The sequence below is a fragment of the Aedes aegypti genome, chromosome 3 (genome assembly GCF_002204515.2).
Source record: "Aedes aegypti strain LVP_AGWG chromosome 3, AaegL5.0 Primary Assembly, whole genome shotgun sequence".
Classification (NCBI taxonomy): domain Eukaryota; kingdom Metazoa; phylum Arthropoda; class Insecta; order Diptera; family Culicidae; genus Aedes; species Aedes aegypti.
This window is the reverse complement of record NC_035109.1, coordinates 160,847,192-160,867,089: the sequence shown is the minus strand read 5'-3', so window position 1 is coordinate 160,867,089 and position 19,898 is coordinate 160,847,192. Positions and strand designations below refer to the sequence as shown.

Sequence of the window (19,898 nt, the reverse complement as noted above, 5' to 3'; positions counted from 1 at the left end):
CTACTAGCAGGATAAAATTTTTAAAACAGAAATATAATTAAGATCGCTATAACTTTTCTGTTTTTTTTTTACATTTTTTTTCACCAAAAAAAAACAAAAGTTGACTAAACAAAATGGCGCCCAAAGATATTTTATATGGAGAATGTCAGCCCCCCAAAGAACATCGGATTATCTTTAAAACCAGATGACCAATGATCAAAATCGAAGCAGATTCTGAAAATAGAAGAGTTTCTGAAAACTTCGTGCTAAAATATTTGTTTATTTTATTTGTAAACAAATAAACAAATATTAAAAAACATAAAAGTTATAGTGATTTAAATGTTTTTTTTTTATGGTAAAAATTTGAAGCTGCTGATAGAGAGGCTAAAAGCGATGTTGTTCTTTTAGATTTTTCAATGAACCATTTATATATGTTTGTCCATATGGTCGGCGTTCAGACAAACTGGATTAAGTGTTTTTAAGGTGAAAATGAGTCGAAGCCATCGGTTCTCCAGATTTGTGCTCTTGAAAATTTCAGTTATGGCTTCGATTCATATTCACCTTAATGGGTTCAGGAAAACCTACCCCAAGCATCCAGAATATCGAAAATACTTTTATGTTGAAATACATAATAGAGAATAAATGTTTGATGGTACATCGGTACATCTGTATCAAAATAGCATCGGAAAATCAGAATTAATGGAGTCCTTAATGTATCTTTAAAACGCCAAAATATCTTCTAGTCCGGTCTGTCTGAACACCGACCATATCTCTTTCAAATTCAAACCCACAGTTTACAATTTCATCTATTTTTTTATTAAGTCTTTAAATTTGATTATTTTATATTATCGAAGAAGTTGCAAATGTTTTCATCAAATCGATTGTTTCTGTATTACTTTATTACTCGAAAAATAACATAATTATTGACAAAAATGATTTACGTGCGGCTCAGGTGAACCCAAACTTTTGACGATATATACTAAGGAGTGATTCCAAACTTTTGCACGATGACTGAATGACTGTTTCATTAATTTTGAATAGTTTTCAGATTTTTCCGCCACATTTTTGCAAGTGCTTTTTAAAGAATACAAGATTACGGTTGTAATGATGCATCAATTTTCCATTTTGGTCGATCCAATGCTGAATATATTAGCCATAAATTTCCAGTGTGTTTTAAAAAAAAAACTTCAAGTAAAAATTTAGTAAACAAATTTCAAAAAATGTTTTTGAGAAAAAACCTACGATACCTGATAATTTCCTATGCTAACAACCTGAATGAGGTACGAATGAGCCCTGCATAAGAGGTAACCCAGACAACCAGAAATCGCATCAAAGTTCACGTAATTACTCGTTTATTCATACAAATTACATCAAACCCGCAAAACACGTCAAATCGTCAGATAGATAAATTTCCTCGCATAAAACGCCTTTTATCTGAGTTCATTTGTAAATTTTAGTTCGTCTCGTACACTCGTACAAAGTAAGTCGGATCAATCCGTAGCAGCTGTCAAATCAACATTTGTTATCATAAATTAAGTCGCATAATATTACAGGTTAGTTCGGTGGAAAATTATACACTCGCATTGTATGGTACTTTTCATTACATGATATATGTGTTGAATGTTACTTTCCGTGTATGTTCAATCGACACCTCTCGCGCTCGAGACAACTTATATGTTTTATGGACACACCATGATTATGTTGTGTGTTGTCGAGTTGTTATTGTTTATATTATGATGTGAATAAATATTCGTTCGAGTGTCGTTAAAGAGAACACAAGTGTTTTGCTCTTTCTCCGGTCCGTAAAGTTCCTTTCTCGTCCCGCTGTTGTGTTTCCACTGTGGTGAAGTTTTCAACAATATGCACGTATATTGCCTCCACTTTTGTACGTAGAAGGCTTTTTCGCGACATCTTATAAGTGAAATGTTGCACGTGCAAAGCCTCCAGATGATTTAGTTATACGTACATTTTGGTTGTCTGGGAAAATACCTCAAATAATATCTCATGCATGCTCTACTAACACCAAACTGATAACTAGATCAGGTATTGTAATACCTAAATAATACGTGATGGATTTTCTTATAAAATTTAAATTTTTGAATAATAGTTCTCAGTCCTCAATAGCTGTCGAATGCCTCGATGAAGTATTTTTGATTTTTTTTAACAGTTTTTGCAATACCATTATAATACCAAATTGAGGTATTAATAACTGAACAATTCCTAATTACGGTATGATACCAAAATAAGGTATTCATATGTTATTGCGAGTTATTTCTTCCTCATCGAGCTGTGTCTTCCAGGAATCGATCGAAGATTTCCCAAGAATGACATCAAGAACTATACAAAACTAAACGACGTTGCTATTTATTCACCAATAAAATTTATCGCCATGGGATCTCAAATAAAATACGATAGAATGGTTGTATGTATCACAATGATGGTTTTCTATAAGATTTCAGTTGAATCTGAACGATATTCTCAGCCAGAATTTCACCAAATGTGAGAAAAATCTGCCAAACATGTTTTCTGGAAAACAAAATACAGTTGTCAAAGGTGTCGTAAATCCTCTGGCAAAGTTTGCTTGTTTCGCTTATAGTATTTTTTCCTGGTGTTTTCTACAATTTCCTGTATTTTTCCCATACATTCCCGCTTTTCCCGGTTAATGAGCAACCTGCAAACAATAGAAAATTTTCATCAAATCTTGAAAGTTCGTAAAAATGTCAAGTGTGTAAAAAATTGAGACAAAAGTAAACTACAGAATAAGAATTTCAACAGCTGAGTTTATTTTTATCTTGATTAATGATTAATTTAGTTATTATTTTGTGATCAATATCTAAACAATAACTATATTTAATTCTTTTTGTTTAATGTTTTGATATTATAAATAAGATATTCTTGAGTTTTCATGCCATTCCAACTGAGTTATTATTTTTGTCATTTTAACTTTTATTAAAAAAAAAAAAAAAAAAACAAATTTTGGCATTTAAACATTGTGTTTCAATGGACCAATTTGATACACCATTGCCATTCTTCTCTGCAAGGAAGATACGTGAAATACACACAGCTTGATTATGTACTGATTTATGCTGATTTTGTTCTGATTTGTACTGATAAATTTAACGACTCATCAACGAGATGCTTATTATTGCGAAGCATCTTCATGTGTCATACTCTGTACGAAAAAGCAGAAGAAACCAACAAAGGAGCAGTATTTCAGAATAATGTTGAAATTAGAATCATGATGTGTTAGTCCAGAATTGCTTGCTTTTGTGCTAATCGTACTCAATTCTATGTAATATCGTTTGAGATTGCATGATATTTAGAGATTTATTTGGAGATTCTGTTAGCTCCAGGGCGCCATTGTTTTTCGACGAACTTCAGACAAACCGAATCAGGTTAATAGTTTATAATAGTTTCTAGAATATGATTCCGTACTCATATAATCTATCCAGCAGACAACTAATTGTTTCAATAGTAAAATTGCTTATAAACCACCAATTTACTATTGAAAAACAAATAAAATGTTTCGAACTGATTTCGTAAAATTTAGCCCAAAGTCGTTGGAAAAAGAGAGTTAAGTCACAAAAAATGCCAATCCCATTATATTTAACTGAATTTGTCATACCTATCGCTACCATCGACTGCATTAGATACACCCTCAAAACTTAATTCTTTTTCCTCTGCAGTTTCCAGTTCTACATATGAAGCTACATCACTTCCAAAATTATCGGAGCAAGAGGGAACATCTATAAAGAACACAAATATATTAAACTAAGTAAAAAAAAACCTGATGAGACAATCATAAAATATACGTACATTCTAAAACTTGTTCAGATGATTGTACTATCCTTTTGCGTGAACTGGGTAGATACGTTCTAAATGGTTGATCGAAACGGTTACCTGTAGTGAAAAGCAAACTTTTTTTGTATTGACTTGCACAAACAATATTAAATTAAATTTTTGCAATAACGGTTATTTGAGGGTTTAAAATACGTAGCATTTTAAGGGGGAGCGGTAGTCACTAATTTTGAGACTTACAATAGTTACAGATATGATATGATATGATAGTCTGAATTAATAAATCAATAAATAACTAATTTATTATAAGGCACTTCTGGAAATGTTGCCTGACATTAAAAAAACACGTACATAAACTATGCTAAATTTTTAATTTACCTTTCTTCGTAGGTGAATGATTATCCATGTCAATGTTTACCACAGAGTCGGAAATGCACTCCATCACTTCGAGCGGCACCTGAGCTACCTAAAAAAAATTAAACACTTATGTTGAAGCAACACGTATCTATTTTTTTTACCTCCGATTTTTGCGAAAATTCATATATATTCTGATCTGGAACTGCACGAGGTCGAAGTATGTAAGAAACTGTTGAATAAATAATCGAAATTATAGTAAATTTTGAAATGCATCGTAAGGTTAGAATGTACATTGGATTGATCGTTACGGATTGAAGAACGTGATTTAAAAAAATAGTATCCAAGACACCCACGAAATGGAAGCTTCGACAAAAAATTCTTATACTCACCAGAATTAAGGAATTGATTGCGGGAGAAATGAAGCGAGCATATTTTTGCTGTTCGGTGATTTAGAGTTCCTCCAATTTTTAGTATTTGCAACCACTTCTTCAATCTATGCTTTCCGGTAGGCAATCTATAAAATTTTATATGATTTTTGCGTAAAATGCTTTTACACCCAAATGCGAAACACTTCGTTGGCATGATGATGATTTCCCTGCAAAAGATTATGATTCAAGTGCTTTTTATTGCAAAGTTTCAGACAATTTGGCCGATAAAATACCCCGATGTAAACATTTGTTAAAGAAGTAAATTAAGTGATTATAGAATAAAGAACTACTTGGTTTCCTTCAAGATTTACTTAAAAAACCCTGGCGAAATAAATCAAAAGGATCCCTACATTTCTCGCATAACCTGTGATCTCGCCCTAAAAGCCATTGCACATAACTAGGAAGACAAAAATCATTGTGTCTCAACCGTCAATTTTAGATATATGGTGTCTTCGGCAAAGTTTCTCCATACTTTTCAGACAGTTTTTTCGGTGATGTGAAATTAGGGTGACCCACATGGTTTACGAGATCAGAATATAAACTTTTTTCCTGGCGCATTTACTGCCCATAAACGCATAATTGTCCCATGTTAATAGGAAATCCAGCAAACATGGGACTGATATGCATTTATGGGCAGTAGACCTGTTCATAAGACCGGTTTAGTTATCCTTCGCCAAACCACCCTTCGGGGAATTACATACATTTAGGCGTATTCTCCAAATCAACTTCAACAAACATTAATAACAAATAAATCATTTTGGAATTTAGGGTAAACATACCAATTTAGGGTAATAAGCCCTTTATTTGGACAATATCGAATAATATTCAATTTCATGGGCACAGTACTCTGTTTCCGAATACAATGAAGAGAACGGTTGTACATATATATGTATAATCCTGCAAATGACTTCAAATAATTTTGAAAACATATTTACAAAGATGAAAAGGTCCAGCTAACATTAAACACTTTTATTATATATAACTTAAGAAGACCACTCTTGTGGAGTGAATTTAGCGAAAAAATGATTTATTCTAGAAAATCAACTTTTCGTCCACATAAACCCAAAGGGTGATGCGGTCAGGATATGTAGGATCCTGTGGATGTCCATGGGCGACTTCTAAGGATATATTTGATCAATCCTGAGCATCGGACATGGAACAATTTTATTTTTACAAATCTTGTGGAACGAATTTAGCGAAAAAATGATTTATTTTAGAAAATCAATTTTTCCTCCACATAAATCCAAAGGGTGATGGGGTCAGGATATGTAGGATCCTGTGGATGTCCTTAGGCGACTTCTAAGGATATATTTGATCAATCCTGAGCATCGGACATGGAACAATTTTATTTTTACAAATCTTGTGGAGCGAATTTAGCGAAAACATGATTTATTCTAGAAAATCAACTTTTCGTCCACATAAATCCAAAGGGTGATGGGGTCAGGATATGTAGGATCCTGTGGATGTCCTTGGGCGACTTCTAAGGATATATTTAACCAATCCTGAGCATCGGACATGGAACAATTTTATTTTTACAAATCTTGTGGAGCGAATTTAGCGAAAAAATGATTTATTCTAGAAAATCAACTTTTCGTCCACATAAACCCAAAGGGTGATGCGGTCAGGATATGTAGGATCCTGTGGATGTCCATGGGCGACTTCTAAGGATATATTTAACGAATCCTGAGCATCGGACATGGATCCATTTTATTTTTACAACTCTTTTGGAGCGAATTTAGCGAAAAAATGATTTATTCTAGGAAATCAACTTTTCGTCCACATAAATCCAAAGGGTGATGGGGTCAGGATATGTAGGATCCTGTGGATGTCCTTAGGCGACTTCTAAGGATATATTTGATCAATCCTGAGCATCGGACATGGAACAATTTTATTTTTACAAATCTTGTGGAGCGAATTTAGCGAAAAAATGATTTATTTTAGAAAATCAATTTTTCCTCCACATAAATCCAAAGGGTGATGGGGTCAGGATATGTAGGATCCTGTGGATGTCCTTAGGCGACTTCTAAGGATATATTTGATCAATCCTGAGCATCGGACATGGAACAATTTTATTTTTACAAATCTTGTGGAGCGAATTTAGCGAAAACATGATTTATTCTAGAAAATCAACTTTTCGTCCACATAAATCCAAAGGGTGATGGGGTCAGGATATGTAGGATCCTGTGGATGTCCTTGGGCGACTTCTAAGGATATATTTAACCAATCCTGAGCATCGGACATGGAACAATTTTATTTTTACAAATCTTGTGGAGCGAATTTAGCGAAAAAATGATTTATTCTAGAAAATCAACTTTTCGTCCACATAAACCCAAAGGGTGATGCGGTCAGGATATGTAGGATCCTGTGGATGTCCATGGGCGACTTCTAAGGATATATTTAACGAATCCTGAGCATCGGACATGGATCCATTTTATTTTTACAACTCTTTTGGAGCGAATTTAGCGAAAAAATGATTTATTCTAGGAAATCAACTTTTCGTCCACATAAATCCAAAGGGTGATGGGGTCAGGATATGTAGGATCCTGTGGATGTCCTTGGGCGACTTCTAAGGATATATTTAACAAATCCTGAGCATCGGACACGGACCCATTTTATTTTTACAACTCTGGTGGAGCGAATTTAGCGAAAAAATGATTTATTCTAGAAAATCAACTTTTCGTCCACATAAACCCAAAGGGTGATGGGGTCAGGATATGTAGGATCCTGTGGATGTCCTTAGGCGACTTCTAAGGATATATTTGATCAATCCTGAGCATCGGACATGGAACAATTTTATTTTTACAAATCTTGTGGAGCGAATTTAGCGAAAAAATGATTTATTTTAGAAAATCAATTTTTCCTCCACATAAATCCAAAGGGTGATGGGGTCAGGATATGTAGGATCCTGTGGATGTCCTTAGGCGACTTCTAAGGATATATTTGATCAATCCTGAGCATCGGACATGGATCCATTTTATTTTTACAACTCTTTTGGAGCGAATTTAGCGAAAAAATGATTTATTCTAGGAAATCAACTTTTCGTCCACATAAATCCAAAGGGTGATGGGGTCAGGATATGTAGGATCCTGTGGATGTCCTTAGGCGACTTCTAAGGATATATTTGATCAATCCTGAGCATCGGACATGGAACAATTTTATTTTTACAAATCTTGTGGAGCGAATTTAGCGAAAAAATGATTTATTTTAGAAAATCAATTTTTCCTCCACATAAATCCAAAGGGTGATGGGGTCAGGATATGTAGGATCCTGTGGATGTCCTTAGGCGACTTCTAAGGATATATTTGATCAATCCTGAGCATCGGACATGGAACAATTTTATTTTTACAAATCTTGTGGAGCGAATTTAGCGAAAACATGATTTATTCTAGAAAATCAACTTTTCGTCCACATAAATCCAAAGGGTGATGGGGTCAGGATATGTAGGATCCTGTGGATGTCCTTGGGCGACTTCTAAGGATATATTTAACCAATCCTGAGCATCGGACATGGAACAATTTTATTTTTACAAATCTTGTGGAGCGAATTTAGCGAAAAAATGATTTATTCTAGAAAATCAACTTTTCGTCCACATAAACCCAAAGGGTGATGCGGTCAGGATATGTAGGATCCTGTGGATGTCCATGGGCGACTTCTAAGGATATATTTAACGAATCCTGAGCATCGGACATGGATCCATTTTATTTTTACAACTCTTTTGGAGCGAATTTAGCGAAAAAATGATTTATTCTAGGAAATCAACTTTTCGTCCACATAAATCCAAAGGGTGATGGGGTCAGGATATGTAGGATCCTGTGGATGTCCTTAGGCGACTTCTAAGGATATATTTGATCAATCCTGAGCATCGGACATGGAACAATTTTATTTTTACAAATCTTGTGGAGCGAATTTAGCGAAAAAATGATTTATTTTAGAAAATCAATTTTTCCTCCACATAAATCCAAAGGGTGATGGGGTCAGGATATGTAGGATCCTGTGGATGTCCTTAGGCGACTTCTAAGGATATATTTGATCAATCCTGAGCATCGGACATGGAACAATTTTATTTTTACAAATCTTGTGGAGCGAATTTAGCGAAAAAATGATTTATTTTAGAAAATCAATTTTTCCTCCACATAAATCCAAAGGGTGATGGGGTCAGGATATGTAGGATCCTGTGGATGTCCTTAGGCGACTTCTAAGGATATATTTGATCAATCCTGAGCATCGGACATGGAACAATTTTATTTTTACAAATCTTGTGGAGCGAATTTAGCGAAAAAATGATTTATTCTAGGAAATCAACTTTTCGTCCACATAAATCCAAAGGGTGATGGGGTCAGGATATGTAGGATCCTGTGGATGTCCTTAGGCGACTTCTAAGGATATATTTGATCAATCCTGAGCATCGGACATGGAACAATTTTATTTTTACAAATCTTGTGGAGCGAATTTAGCGAAAAAATGATTTATTTTAGAAAATCAATTTTTCCTCCACATAAATCCAAAGGGTGATGGGGTCAGGATATGTAGGATCCTGTGGATGTCCTTAGGCGACTTCTAAGGATATATTTGATCAATCCTGAGCATCGGACATGGAACAATTTTATTTTTACAAATCTTGTGGAGCGAATTTAGCGAAAACATGATTTATTCTAGAAAATCAACTTTTCGTCCACATAAATCCAAAGGGTGATGGGGTCAGGATATGTAGGATCCTGTGGATGTCCTTGGGCGACTTCTAAGGATATATTTAACCAATCCTGAGCATCGGACATGGAACAATTTTATTTTTACAAATCTTGTGGAGCGAATTTAGCGAAAAAATGATTTATTCTAGAAAATCAACTTTTCGTCCACATAAACCCAAAGGGTGATGCGGTCAGGATATGTAGGATCCTGTGGATGTCCATGGGCGACTTCTAAGGATATATTTAACGAATCCTGAGCATCGGACATGGATCCATTTTATTTTTACAACTCTTTTGGAGCGAATTTAGCGAAAAAATGATTTATTCTAGGAAATCAACTTTTCGTCCACATAAATCCAAAGGGTGATGGGGTCAGGATATGTAGGATCCTGTGGATGTCCTTGGGCGACTTCTAAGGATATATTTAACCAATCCTGAGCATCGGACATGGAACAATTTTATTTTTACAAATCTTGTGGAGCGAATTTAGCGAAAAAATGATTTATTCTAGAAAATCAACTTTTCGTCCACATAAACCCAAAGGGTGATGCGGTCAGGATATGTAGGATCCTGTGGATGTCCATGGGCGACTTCTAAGGATATATTTAACGAATCCTGAGCATCGGACATGGATCCATTTTATTTTTACAACTCTTTTGGAGCGAATTTAGCGAAAAAATGATTTATTCTAGGAAATCAACTTTTCGTCCACATAAATCCAAAGGGTGATGGGGTCAGGATATGTAGGATCCTGTGGATGTCCTTGGGCGACTTCTAAGGATATATTTAACAAATCCTGAGCATCGGACACGGACCCATTTTATTTTTACAACTCTGGTGGAGCGAATTTAGCGAAAAAATGATTTATTCTAGAAAATCAACTTTTCGTCCACATAAACCCAAAGGGTGATGGGGTCAGGATATGTAGGATCCTGTGGATGTCCTTAGGCGACTTCTAAGGATATATTTAACCAATCCTGAGCATCGGACACGGACCCATTTTATTTTTACAACTCTGGTGAAGCGAATTTAGCGAAAAAATGATTTATTCTAGAAAATCAACTTTTCGTCCACATAAATCCAAAGGGTGATGGGGTCAGGATATGTAGGATCCTGTGGATGTCCTTAGGCGACTTCTAAGGATATATTTAACCAATCCTGAGCATCGGACACGGACTCATTTTATTTTTACAACTCTGGTGGAGCGAATTTAGCGAAAAAATGATTTATTCTAGAAAATCAACTTTTCGTCCACATAAACCCAAAGGGTGATGGGGTCAGGATATGTAGGATCCTGTGGATGTCCTTGGACGACTTCTAAGGATATATTTGAGGAATTCTGAGCATCGGACATGAGCCCATTTCATATTTACAATTTTCTTATTGGGGTGAAATTGACGAAAAAATGATTTTTTCTAGAAAATCAACTTTTTGTCCACTTAAACCCAAAGGGTGATGGGGTCAGGATATGTAGGATCCTGTGGATGTCCTTGGACGACTTCTAAGGATATATTTGAGGAATTCTGAGCATCGGACATGAGCCCATTTCATATTTACAATTTTTTTAATGGGGTGAAATTGGCGAAAAAATGATTTTTTCTAGAAAATCCACTTTTTGTCCACTTAAACCCAAAGGGTGATGGGGTCAGGATATGTAGGATCCTGTGGATGTCCTTGGGCGACTTCTAAGGATATATTTAACAAATCCTGAGCATCGGACACGGACCCATTTTATTTTTACAATTTTTTTAATGGGGTGAAATTGGCGAAAAAATGATTTTTTCTAGAAAATCAACTTTTTGTCCACATAAACCCAAAGGGTGATGGGGTCAGGATATGTAGGATCCTGTAGATGTCCTTGAACGACTTCTAAGGATATATTTGATCAATCCTGAGCATCGGACATGAGCCCATTTCATTTTTACAATTTTCTTATTGGGGTGAAATTGACGAAAAAATGATTTTTTCTAGAAAATCAACTTTTTGTCCACTTAATCCCAAAGGGTGATGGGGTCAGGATATGTAGGATCCTGTGGATGTCCTTGGACGACTTCTAAGGATATATTTGAGGAATTCTGAGCATCGGACATGAGCCCATTTCATATTTACAATTTTTTTAATGGGGTGAAATTGGCGACAAAATGATTTTTTCTAGAAAATCCACTTTTTGTCCATTTAAACCCAAAGGGTGATGGGGTCAGGATATGTAGGATCCTGTGGATGTCCTTGGACGACTTCTAAGGATATATTTGACGAATCCTGAGCATCGGACATGAGCCCATTTCATTTTTACAATTTTTTTAATGGGGTGAAATTGGCGAAAAAATTATTTTTTCTAGAAAATCAACTTTTTGTCCATTTAAACCCAAAGGGTGATGGGGTCAGGATATGTAGGATCCTGTGGATGTCCTTGGACGACTTCTAAGGATATATTTGACGAATCCTGAGCATCGGACATGAGCCCATTTCATTTTTACAATTTTTTTAATGGGGTGAAATTGGCGAAAAAATTATTTTTTCTAGAAAATCAACTTTTTGTCCATTTAAACCCAAAGGGTGATGGGGTCAGGATATGTAGGATCCTGTGGATGTCCTTGGACGACTTCTAAGGATATATTTGACGAATCCTGAGCATCGGACATGAGCCCATTTCATTTTTACAATTTTTTATTGGGGTGAAATTTGCGAAACAATGATTTTTTTCTAGAAAATCAACATTTTGTCCACTTAAACCCAAAGGGTGATGGGGTCAGGATATGTAGGATCCTGTAGATGTCCTTGGACGACTTCTAAGGATATATTTGATGAATCCTGAGCATCGGACATGAGCCCATTTCATTTTTACAATTTTTTTAATGGGGTGAAATTGGCGAAAAAATGATTTTTTCTAGAAAATCCACTTTTTGTCCATTTAAACCCAAAGGGTGATGGGGTCAGGATATGTAGGATCCTGTGGATGTCCTTGGACGACTTCTAAGGATATATTTGACGAATCCTGAGCATCGGACATGAGCCCATTTCATTTTTACAATTTTTTTAATGGGGTGAAATTGGCGAAAAAATTATTTTTTCTAGAAAATCAACTTTTTGTCCATTTAAACCCAAAGGGTGATGGGGTCAGGATATGTAGGATCCTGTGGATGTCCTTGGACGACTTCTAAGGATATATTTGACGAATCCTGAGCATCGGACATGAGCCCATTTCATTTTTACAATTTTTTTAATGGGGTGAAATTGGCGAAAAAATTATTTTTTCTAGAAAATCAACTTTTTGTCCATTTAAACCCAAAGGGTGATGGGGTCAGGATATGTAGGATCCTGTGGATGTCCTTGGACGACTTCTAAGGATATATTTGACGAATCCTGAGCATCGGACATGAGCCCATTTCATTTTTACAATTTTTTATTGGGGTGAAATTGGCGAAAAAATGATTTTTTTCTAGAAAATCAACATTTTGTCCACTTAAACTCAAAGGGTGATGGGGTCAGGATATGTAGGATCCTGTGGATGTCCTTGGACGACTTCTAAGGATATATTTGATGAATCCTGAGCATCGGACATGAGTCCATTTCATTTTTACAATTTTTAATGGGGTGAAATTGGCGAAAAAATTATTTTTTCTAGAAAATCAACTTTTTGTCCATTTAAACCCAAAGGGTGATGGGGTCAGGATATGTAGGATCCTGTGGATGTCCTTGGACGACTTCTAAGGATATATTTGACGAATCCTGAGCATCGGACATGAGCCCATTTCATTTTTACAATTTTTTTAATGGGGTGAAATTGGCGAAAAAATTATTTTTTCTAGAAAATCAACTTTTTGTCCATTTAAACCCAAAGGGTGATGGGGTCAGGATATGTAGGATCCTGTGGATGTCCTTGGACAACTTCTAAGGATATATTTGATGAATCCTGAGCATCGGACATGAGCCCATTTCATTTTTACAATTTTCTTATTGGGGTGAAATTGACGAAAAAATGATTTTTTCTAGAAAATCAACTTTTTGTCCACTTAAACCCAAAGGGTGATGGGGTCAGGATATGTAGGATCCTGTGGATGTCCTTGGACGACTTCTAAGGATATATTTGACGAATCCTGAGCATCGGACATGAGCCCATTTCATTTTTACAATTTTTATTGGGGTGAAATTGGCGAAACAATGATTTTTTTCTAGAAAATCAACATTTTGTCCACTTAAACCCAAAGGGTGATGGGGTCAGGATATGTAGGATCCTGTAGATGTCCTTGGACGACTTCTAAGGATATATTTGATGAATCCTGAGCATCGGACATGAGCCCATTTCATTTTTTCCTTAGAAGTCGTCCAAGGACATCCACAGGATCCTACATATCCTGACCCCATCACCCTTTGGGTTTAAATGGACAAAAGTTGATTTTCTAGAAAAAATCATTTTTTCGCCAATTTCACCCCATTAAAAAAATTGTAAAAATGAAATGGGCTCATGTCCGATGCTCAGGATTCATCAAATATATCCTTAGAAGTCGTCCAAGGACATCTACAGGATCCTACATATCCTGACCCCATCACCCTTTGGGTTTAAGTGGACAAAAAGTTGATTTTCTAGAAAAAAATCATTGTTTCGCAAATTTCACCCCAATAAAAAATTGTAAAAATGAAATGGGCTCATGTCCGATGCTCAGGATTCGTCAAATATATCCTTAGAAGTCGTCCAAGGACATCTACAGGATCCTACATATCCTGACCCCATCACCCTTTGGGTTTAAGTGGACAAAATGTTGATTTTCTAGAAAAAAATCATTGTTTCGCAAATTTCACCCCAATAAAAAATTGTAAAAATGAAATGGGCTCATGTCCGATGCTCAGGATTCGTCAAATATATCCTTAGAAGTCGTCCAAGGACATCCACAGGATCCTACATATCCTGACCCCATCACCCTTTGGGTTTAAATGGACAAAAAGTTGATTTTCTAGAAAAAATAATTTTTTCGCCAATTTCACCCCATTAAAAAAATTGTAAAAATGAAATGGGCTCATGTCCGATGCTCAGGATTCGTCAAATATATCCTTAGAAGTCGTCCAAGGACATCCACAGGATCCTACATATCCTGACCCCATCACCCTTTGGGTTTAAGTGGACAAAAAGTTGATTTTCTAGAAAAAATAATTTTTTCGTCAATTTCACCCCATTAAAAAAATTGTAAAAATGAAATGGGCTCATGTCCGATGCTCAGGATCCATCAAATATATCCTTAGAAGTCGTCCAAGAACATCCACAGGATCCTACATATCCTGACCCCATCACCCTTTGGGTTTAAGTGGACAAAAAGTTGGTTTTCTAGAAAAAATCATTGTTTCGCCAATTTCACCACATTAAAAAAATTGTAAAAATGAAATGGGCTCATGTCCGATGCTCAGGATCTATCAAATATATCCTTAGAAGTCGTCCAAGAACATCCACAGGATCCTACATATCCTGACCCCATCACCCTTTGGGTTTAAGTGGACAAAAAGTTGATTTTCTAGAAAAAATCATTTTTTCGCTAATTTCACCCCAATAAAAAATTTTAAAAATGAAATGGGCTCATGTCCGATGCTCAGGATTCATCAAATATATCCTTAGAAGTCGTCCAAGGACATACACAGGATCCTACATATCCTGACCCCATCACCCTTTGGGTTTAAGTGGACAAAATGTTGATTTTCTAGAAAAAAATCATTTTTTCGCCAATTTCACCCCAATAAAAAATTGTAAAAATGAAATGGGCTCATGTCCGATGCTAAGGATTCATCAAATATATCCTTAGAAGTCGTCCAAGGACATCCACAGGATCCTACATATCCTGACCCCATCACCCTTTGGGTTTAAGTGGACAAAAAGTTGATTTTCTAGAAAAAATCATTTTTTCGCCAATTTCACCCCAATAAAAAATTTTAAAAATGAAATGGGCTCATGTCCGATGCTCAGGATCTATCAAATATATCCTTAGAAGTCGTCCAAGAACATCCACAGGATCCTACATATCCTGACCCCATCACCCTTTGGGTTTAAGTGGACAAAAAGTTGATTTTCTAGAAAAAATCATTTTTTCGCCAATTTCACCCCAATAAAAAATTTTAAAAATGAAATGGGCTCATGTCCGATGCTCAGGATTCGTCAAATATATCCTTAGAAGTCGTCCAAGGACATCCACAGGATCCTACATATCCTGACCCCATCACCCTTTGGGTTTAAGTGGACAAAAAGTTGATTTTCTAGAAAAATCATTTTTTCGCCAATTTCACCCCAATAAAAAGATTGTAAAAATGAAATGGGCTCATGTCCGATGCTCAGGATTCGTCAAATATATCTTTAGTCGTCCAAGGACATCCACAGGATCCTACATATCCTGACCCCATCACCCTTTGGGTTTAAGTGGACAAAAAGTTGATTTTCTAGAAAAAAATAATTTTTTCGCCAATTTCACCCCATTAAAAAAATTGTAAATATGAAATGGGTTCATGCCCGATGCTCAGGATTCATCAAATATATCCTTAGAAGTCGTCCAAGGACATCCACAGGTTCCTACATATCCTGACCCCATCACCCTTTGGGTTTAAGTGGACAAAAAGTTGATTTTCTAGAAAAAATCATTTTTTCGCCAATTTCACCACATTAAACAAATTGTAAAAATGAAATGGGCTCATGTCCGATGCTCAGGATTCGTCAAACATATCCTTAGAAGTCGTCCAAGAACATCCACAGGATCCTACATATCCTGACCCCATCACCCTTTGGGTTTAAGTGGACAAAAAGTTGATTTTCTAGAAAAAAAAAATATTTTCGCCAATTTCACCCCATTAAAAAATTGTAGAAATAAAACGGGTCCATGTCCGATATTCAGGATTGGTCAGATATATCCTTAGAAGTCGCCTAAGGACATCCACAGGATCCTACATTTCCTGACCCCATCACCCTTTGGGTTTATGTGGACGAAAAGTTGATTTTCTAGAATGAATCATTTTTTCGCTCCATTTCACTTCACAACAGTGGTCTTCTTAAGTTATATATAATTAAAGTGTTTCATGTTAGCTGGTCCTTTTGATCTTTGCAGATATGTTTTCAAAATCATTTGAATTTATTTGCAGGACTATACATATTTATGTACAACCGTTCTATCCATTGTATTCGGAAACAGAGTACTGTGCCCATGAAATTGGATATTATTCGATATTGTCCAAATATAGGGCTAATTACCCTAAATTTGCATGTTTACCCTAAATTCCAAAATAATTTATTTGTTATTAATGTTTGTTAAAGTTGTTCCAACCCAGATATCGATTTCAAGCTGATTTGGAGAATACGCCTAAATGTATGTAATTCCCCGAAGGGTGGTTTGGCGAAGGATAACTAAACCGGTCTCTGTTCATATTTGAAAAAATGTCTGGAAATCTACCGGTCAAGCGGTATCCTGAATTCTTGTACTAAGAACAATGTATGGTCAAATTTTCAGCTAATTTGATAAAGATTTTAGTATGCTTCAAGTTAAAAATGTGTTTTAGGGCTAATTTCAAGGTTTGAAAAATCATAACTAGCATGTGGAAAATCAAAACCACTTGCTATTACCACTATTTGAAAGCTAATTCTATTCTGTTCAAGTTTGTCGAACACGCAAATAAGATTAAAATGAGTTTAAACATTGTTTGATCATGATTTGTTCTCCATAGTACCCAAAAATCACAGTTTTCTGAATATATATGGTAGAAAAAACACACATTGACATTAGTTTTTCAGAACATAGTCAACAGGAATCGAACGAAATAAATCTATGAATTCATTAACCATTAACAGCTTACATATTGCTTAAGGCAATAAATTACAAAAAATGCCCAAAGATCGAAAACCGCATCGCAACCTGATGATAGTTAATTCACGCATGACACATGTACCAACCAATGAATGAATTGAACAAGTTAGCATTGCTTTTTCTTTCATCTGACTTACCTGAGTTACCTCAGGGATGTCAAAAATCTTTGTTTGCGGATGACACAGGCCTCTCCGCCAAAGGACGAAGCCTGCGTGTCATCTGTAGTCGATTGCAAAAAAGTTTGGATATTTTTTCTTCATACTTGCAAAAATGGAAGATTTCTCCTAATGCTTCCAAAACTCAACTAATAATATTCCCACATAAACCAAAAGCTCTTTATTTGAAACCTTCAAGTAGACATGTTGTCACGATGAGAGGGGTTCCAATTAGCGTTGGGCAAATTTGTCCACAACATCGATGTTACTGAATCGATTCACATTTTAACTGCCGAATCGATTCACCGATTAAATCGAATCCTTTACATCGATGTTTTTGAATCGATTCGAATCGGATGTAAATTGAAATTTATGAAATTTAAAATGAGACCAAATGTATTTACATTCGATTTCCACATCTTTCAATGAAATCAGTTTTGAAAATCAATTAAACAGATTTACTACTACAAGGCTAGTTCAAAATTTGTTTTCTTCTCTTTGTTTTCATCTCACTAATAAATATTTATCGATTTCAACAAAATGAATCGAATCGAAAAATCGAATGATGATAATCGATTCACCCGATTTTGGGTGTTTCAAACATCGATTTAAAAAATCGATTAATCGGAATGAAAACATCGATTTTCGGAACATCGATTCAAAATCGCCCAATGCTAGTTCCAATAAATTGGTCAGATGAAGTTAAGTATCTAGGACTCATGCTAGATAAGAATTTAACTTTCAAAAATCACATTGAGGGCATTCAAGCCAAATGTAACAAATATGTAAAATGTCTCTATCCCCTTATTAATAGAAAATCAAAACTTTGTCTTAAGAACAAGCTTTTGATATTCAAACAAATTTTCAGGCCAGCCATGTTGTATGCTGTACCAATATGGACTAGCTGTTGTAATACCAGGAAGAAAGCTCTGCAGAGAATTCAAAATAAAATTTTGAAAATGATTCTGAGGCTTCCTCCCTGGTATAGTACCAATGAGTTACATAGGATATCCAATGTTGAAACATTGGAACAAATGTCAAATAAAATAATCAATAATTTCAGGCAAAAATCGTTACAATCTTCTATTGCCACGATTAATGCGTTATATGTTTAGGTTAAGTTAGGTTAAGTATATTAAAAACTTTTTTTTTTCTCTTATAAGCAGGTGAAATCAACTCACCTGTAAAAAATCTAAACTGCTACGGCAAATGAAATGTAATATGTTGTTAACAAAATGTTAATAAAATCTTAGATTTGTTTTACCAAATTAGGATGATAGTGTTGTCTAATAACACAGAACACCTAGATATAAGAAATAATGAATGTAATGTTTGGAATGATACTAATAAAGAAATCAAAAAAAAAAAAAAAAAAAAAAAAAAAAAAAAAAAAAAAAAAAAAAAAAAAAAAAAAAAAAAAAAAAAAAAAAATTGCTTTTTCTTTCCAAGTGATGATTGTTTGGATTGCATTTAATTGACGATTCAGAACGATTTGAAAACAATCATTTTTTACACCCGCCAAAGCTCATCCACAGCGGGTTTATAAAAGTCCTTCCTAATTTTCTATTTTTTATAATTTATTTCCGAAAGATAAATTGTAACTTAAATCGGGATTGAGTTTTAGATATGTGTAGTCATCATGTTATGTAAATTAAAAATCCGAAAGTTTCATACAGGTGTGCTTTTCAGAGAGAACACTCCCTAAAAATAGTGATTTTCAAGAACCTTGAAGCACAAACCTCAACCAAACTATGTTAAAACTTGCTCCAATCATAAAAGTGTGTTCGACAAATGTTCGTAGAATTGAATCCACTACTATGTAGAGGTATTTTCGATCATTTTTGGTGTTCCGTTCGATAGTTATGAATTTTTAAAGCTTGAAATCAGCTCAGAAACATATAATTGATTTGAAGCACACCTAAATTATCTCCAAAATGACTGAAATTTTGACAAGAAGTTCATTTTGACATAAAAAAGTATTGGTTGACTGGGAAATTTCCAGACAAATGAATAGGTCTAATGGGCAGTTTAGGTCTATACAATTTTCTAAAAAGTTTTGGAACAACCGACTTGGAGCAGCTTTACCGAAGAACCCAAATTTCTATCTCTTATAGTTCGCGAGTAATGTTTTTTTAATAAACAAGTTAGGGTGGTACTAAAAAATCAGTCGGCTAATACCAAATGTGACAGATTAGTATGGTAGAAACCATGGGGAAGTGAACCTGACGCAGTTTCTGTCAGGACATGACTGCTATAGACAGTAACTGCATAGGTTCGGGCACTTAGAATCTCCTGTGTGCCCCAATTGTGCTGGTGTGGAGGAAACAACGGAGCATGTCGTGTTCGATTGCCCTCGTTTCATTGTTGTGAGAGGTCGCATGCTCGCTACATGCGGAGGGGACACGTCCCCCGGCAATATAATAGAGAGAATGTGTGCGGATGCCGAGAGCTGGAATGCAGTAATCACGGCTGTCACTCGCATTATGTTAGAATTGCAGCGCCTATGGCGCGCCGACCAAGAGTTGGCTGCAGAGGATTAGCCCTGCCGAGGCTGGTTCCTTGTAACATTGTTTAAGTCGGCTAGGAGAAGCAGTTTGCCTAGGCTACTTCTGCTACACGTGTTGTGCTATATGTACTGACCCCTCCCCGAAGAAATACCGTAAG

The 19,898-nt window shown here is 35.5% G+C and overlaps 2 protein-coding genes across 6 annotated transcripts in view; one reads left to right on the top strand and one right to left on the bottom strand.

Moving 5' to 3' along the window:
- LOC110678483 overlaps positions 1 to 19,898 on the bottom strand; it is a 39,752-nt gene that overhangs the window by 1,779 nt on the left and 18,075 nt on the right. For 2 of the 4 annotated variants that reach the window (XM_021851433.1, XM_021851434.1), the window contains 5 exons: positions 4,524 to 4,729; positions 4,296 to 4,363; positions 4,156 to 4,243; positions 3,796 to 3,879; positions 3,605 to 3,725 (listed from right to left, as the gene is read on the bottom strand). In XM_021851433.1, the coding sequence (XP_021707125.1) occupies positions 3,605 to 3,725; positions 3,796 to 3,879; positions 4,156 to 4,243; positions 4,296 to 4,363; positions 4,524 to 4,716 (554 nt within the window). In that variant the 5' untranslated portion in view covers positions 4,717 to 4,729. Of the gene's footprint in view, positions 1 to 2,327; positions 2,651 to 3,604; positions 3,726 to 3,795; positions 3,880 to 4,155; positions 4,244 to 4,295; positions 4,364 to 4,523; positions 4,730 to 19,898 lie in introns of those variants that run through there. The other 2 variants (XM_021851436.1, XM_021851435.1) reach the window with 2 other exon arrangements.
- Positions 1 to 19,898, top strand: part of LOC5578482 — a 40,045-nt gene that overhangs the window by 18,200 nt on the left and 1,947 nt on the right. The window lies entirely within an intron of this gene.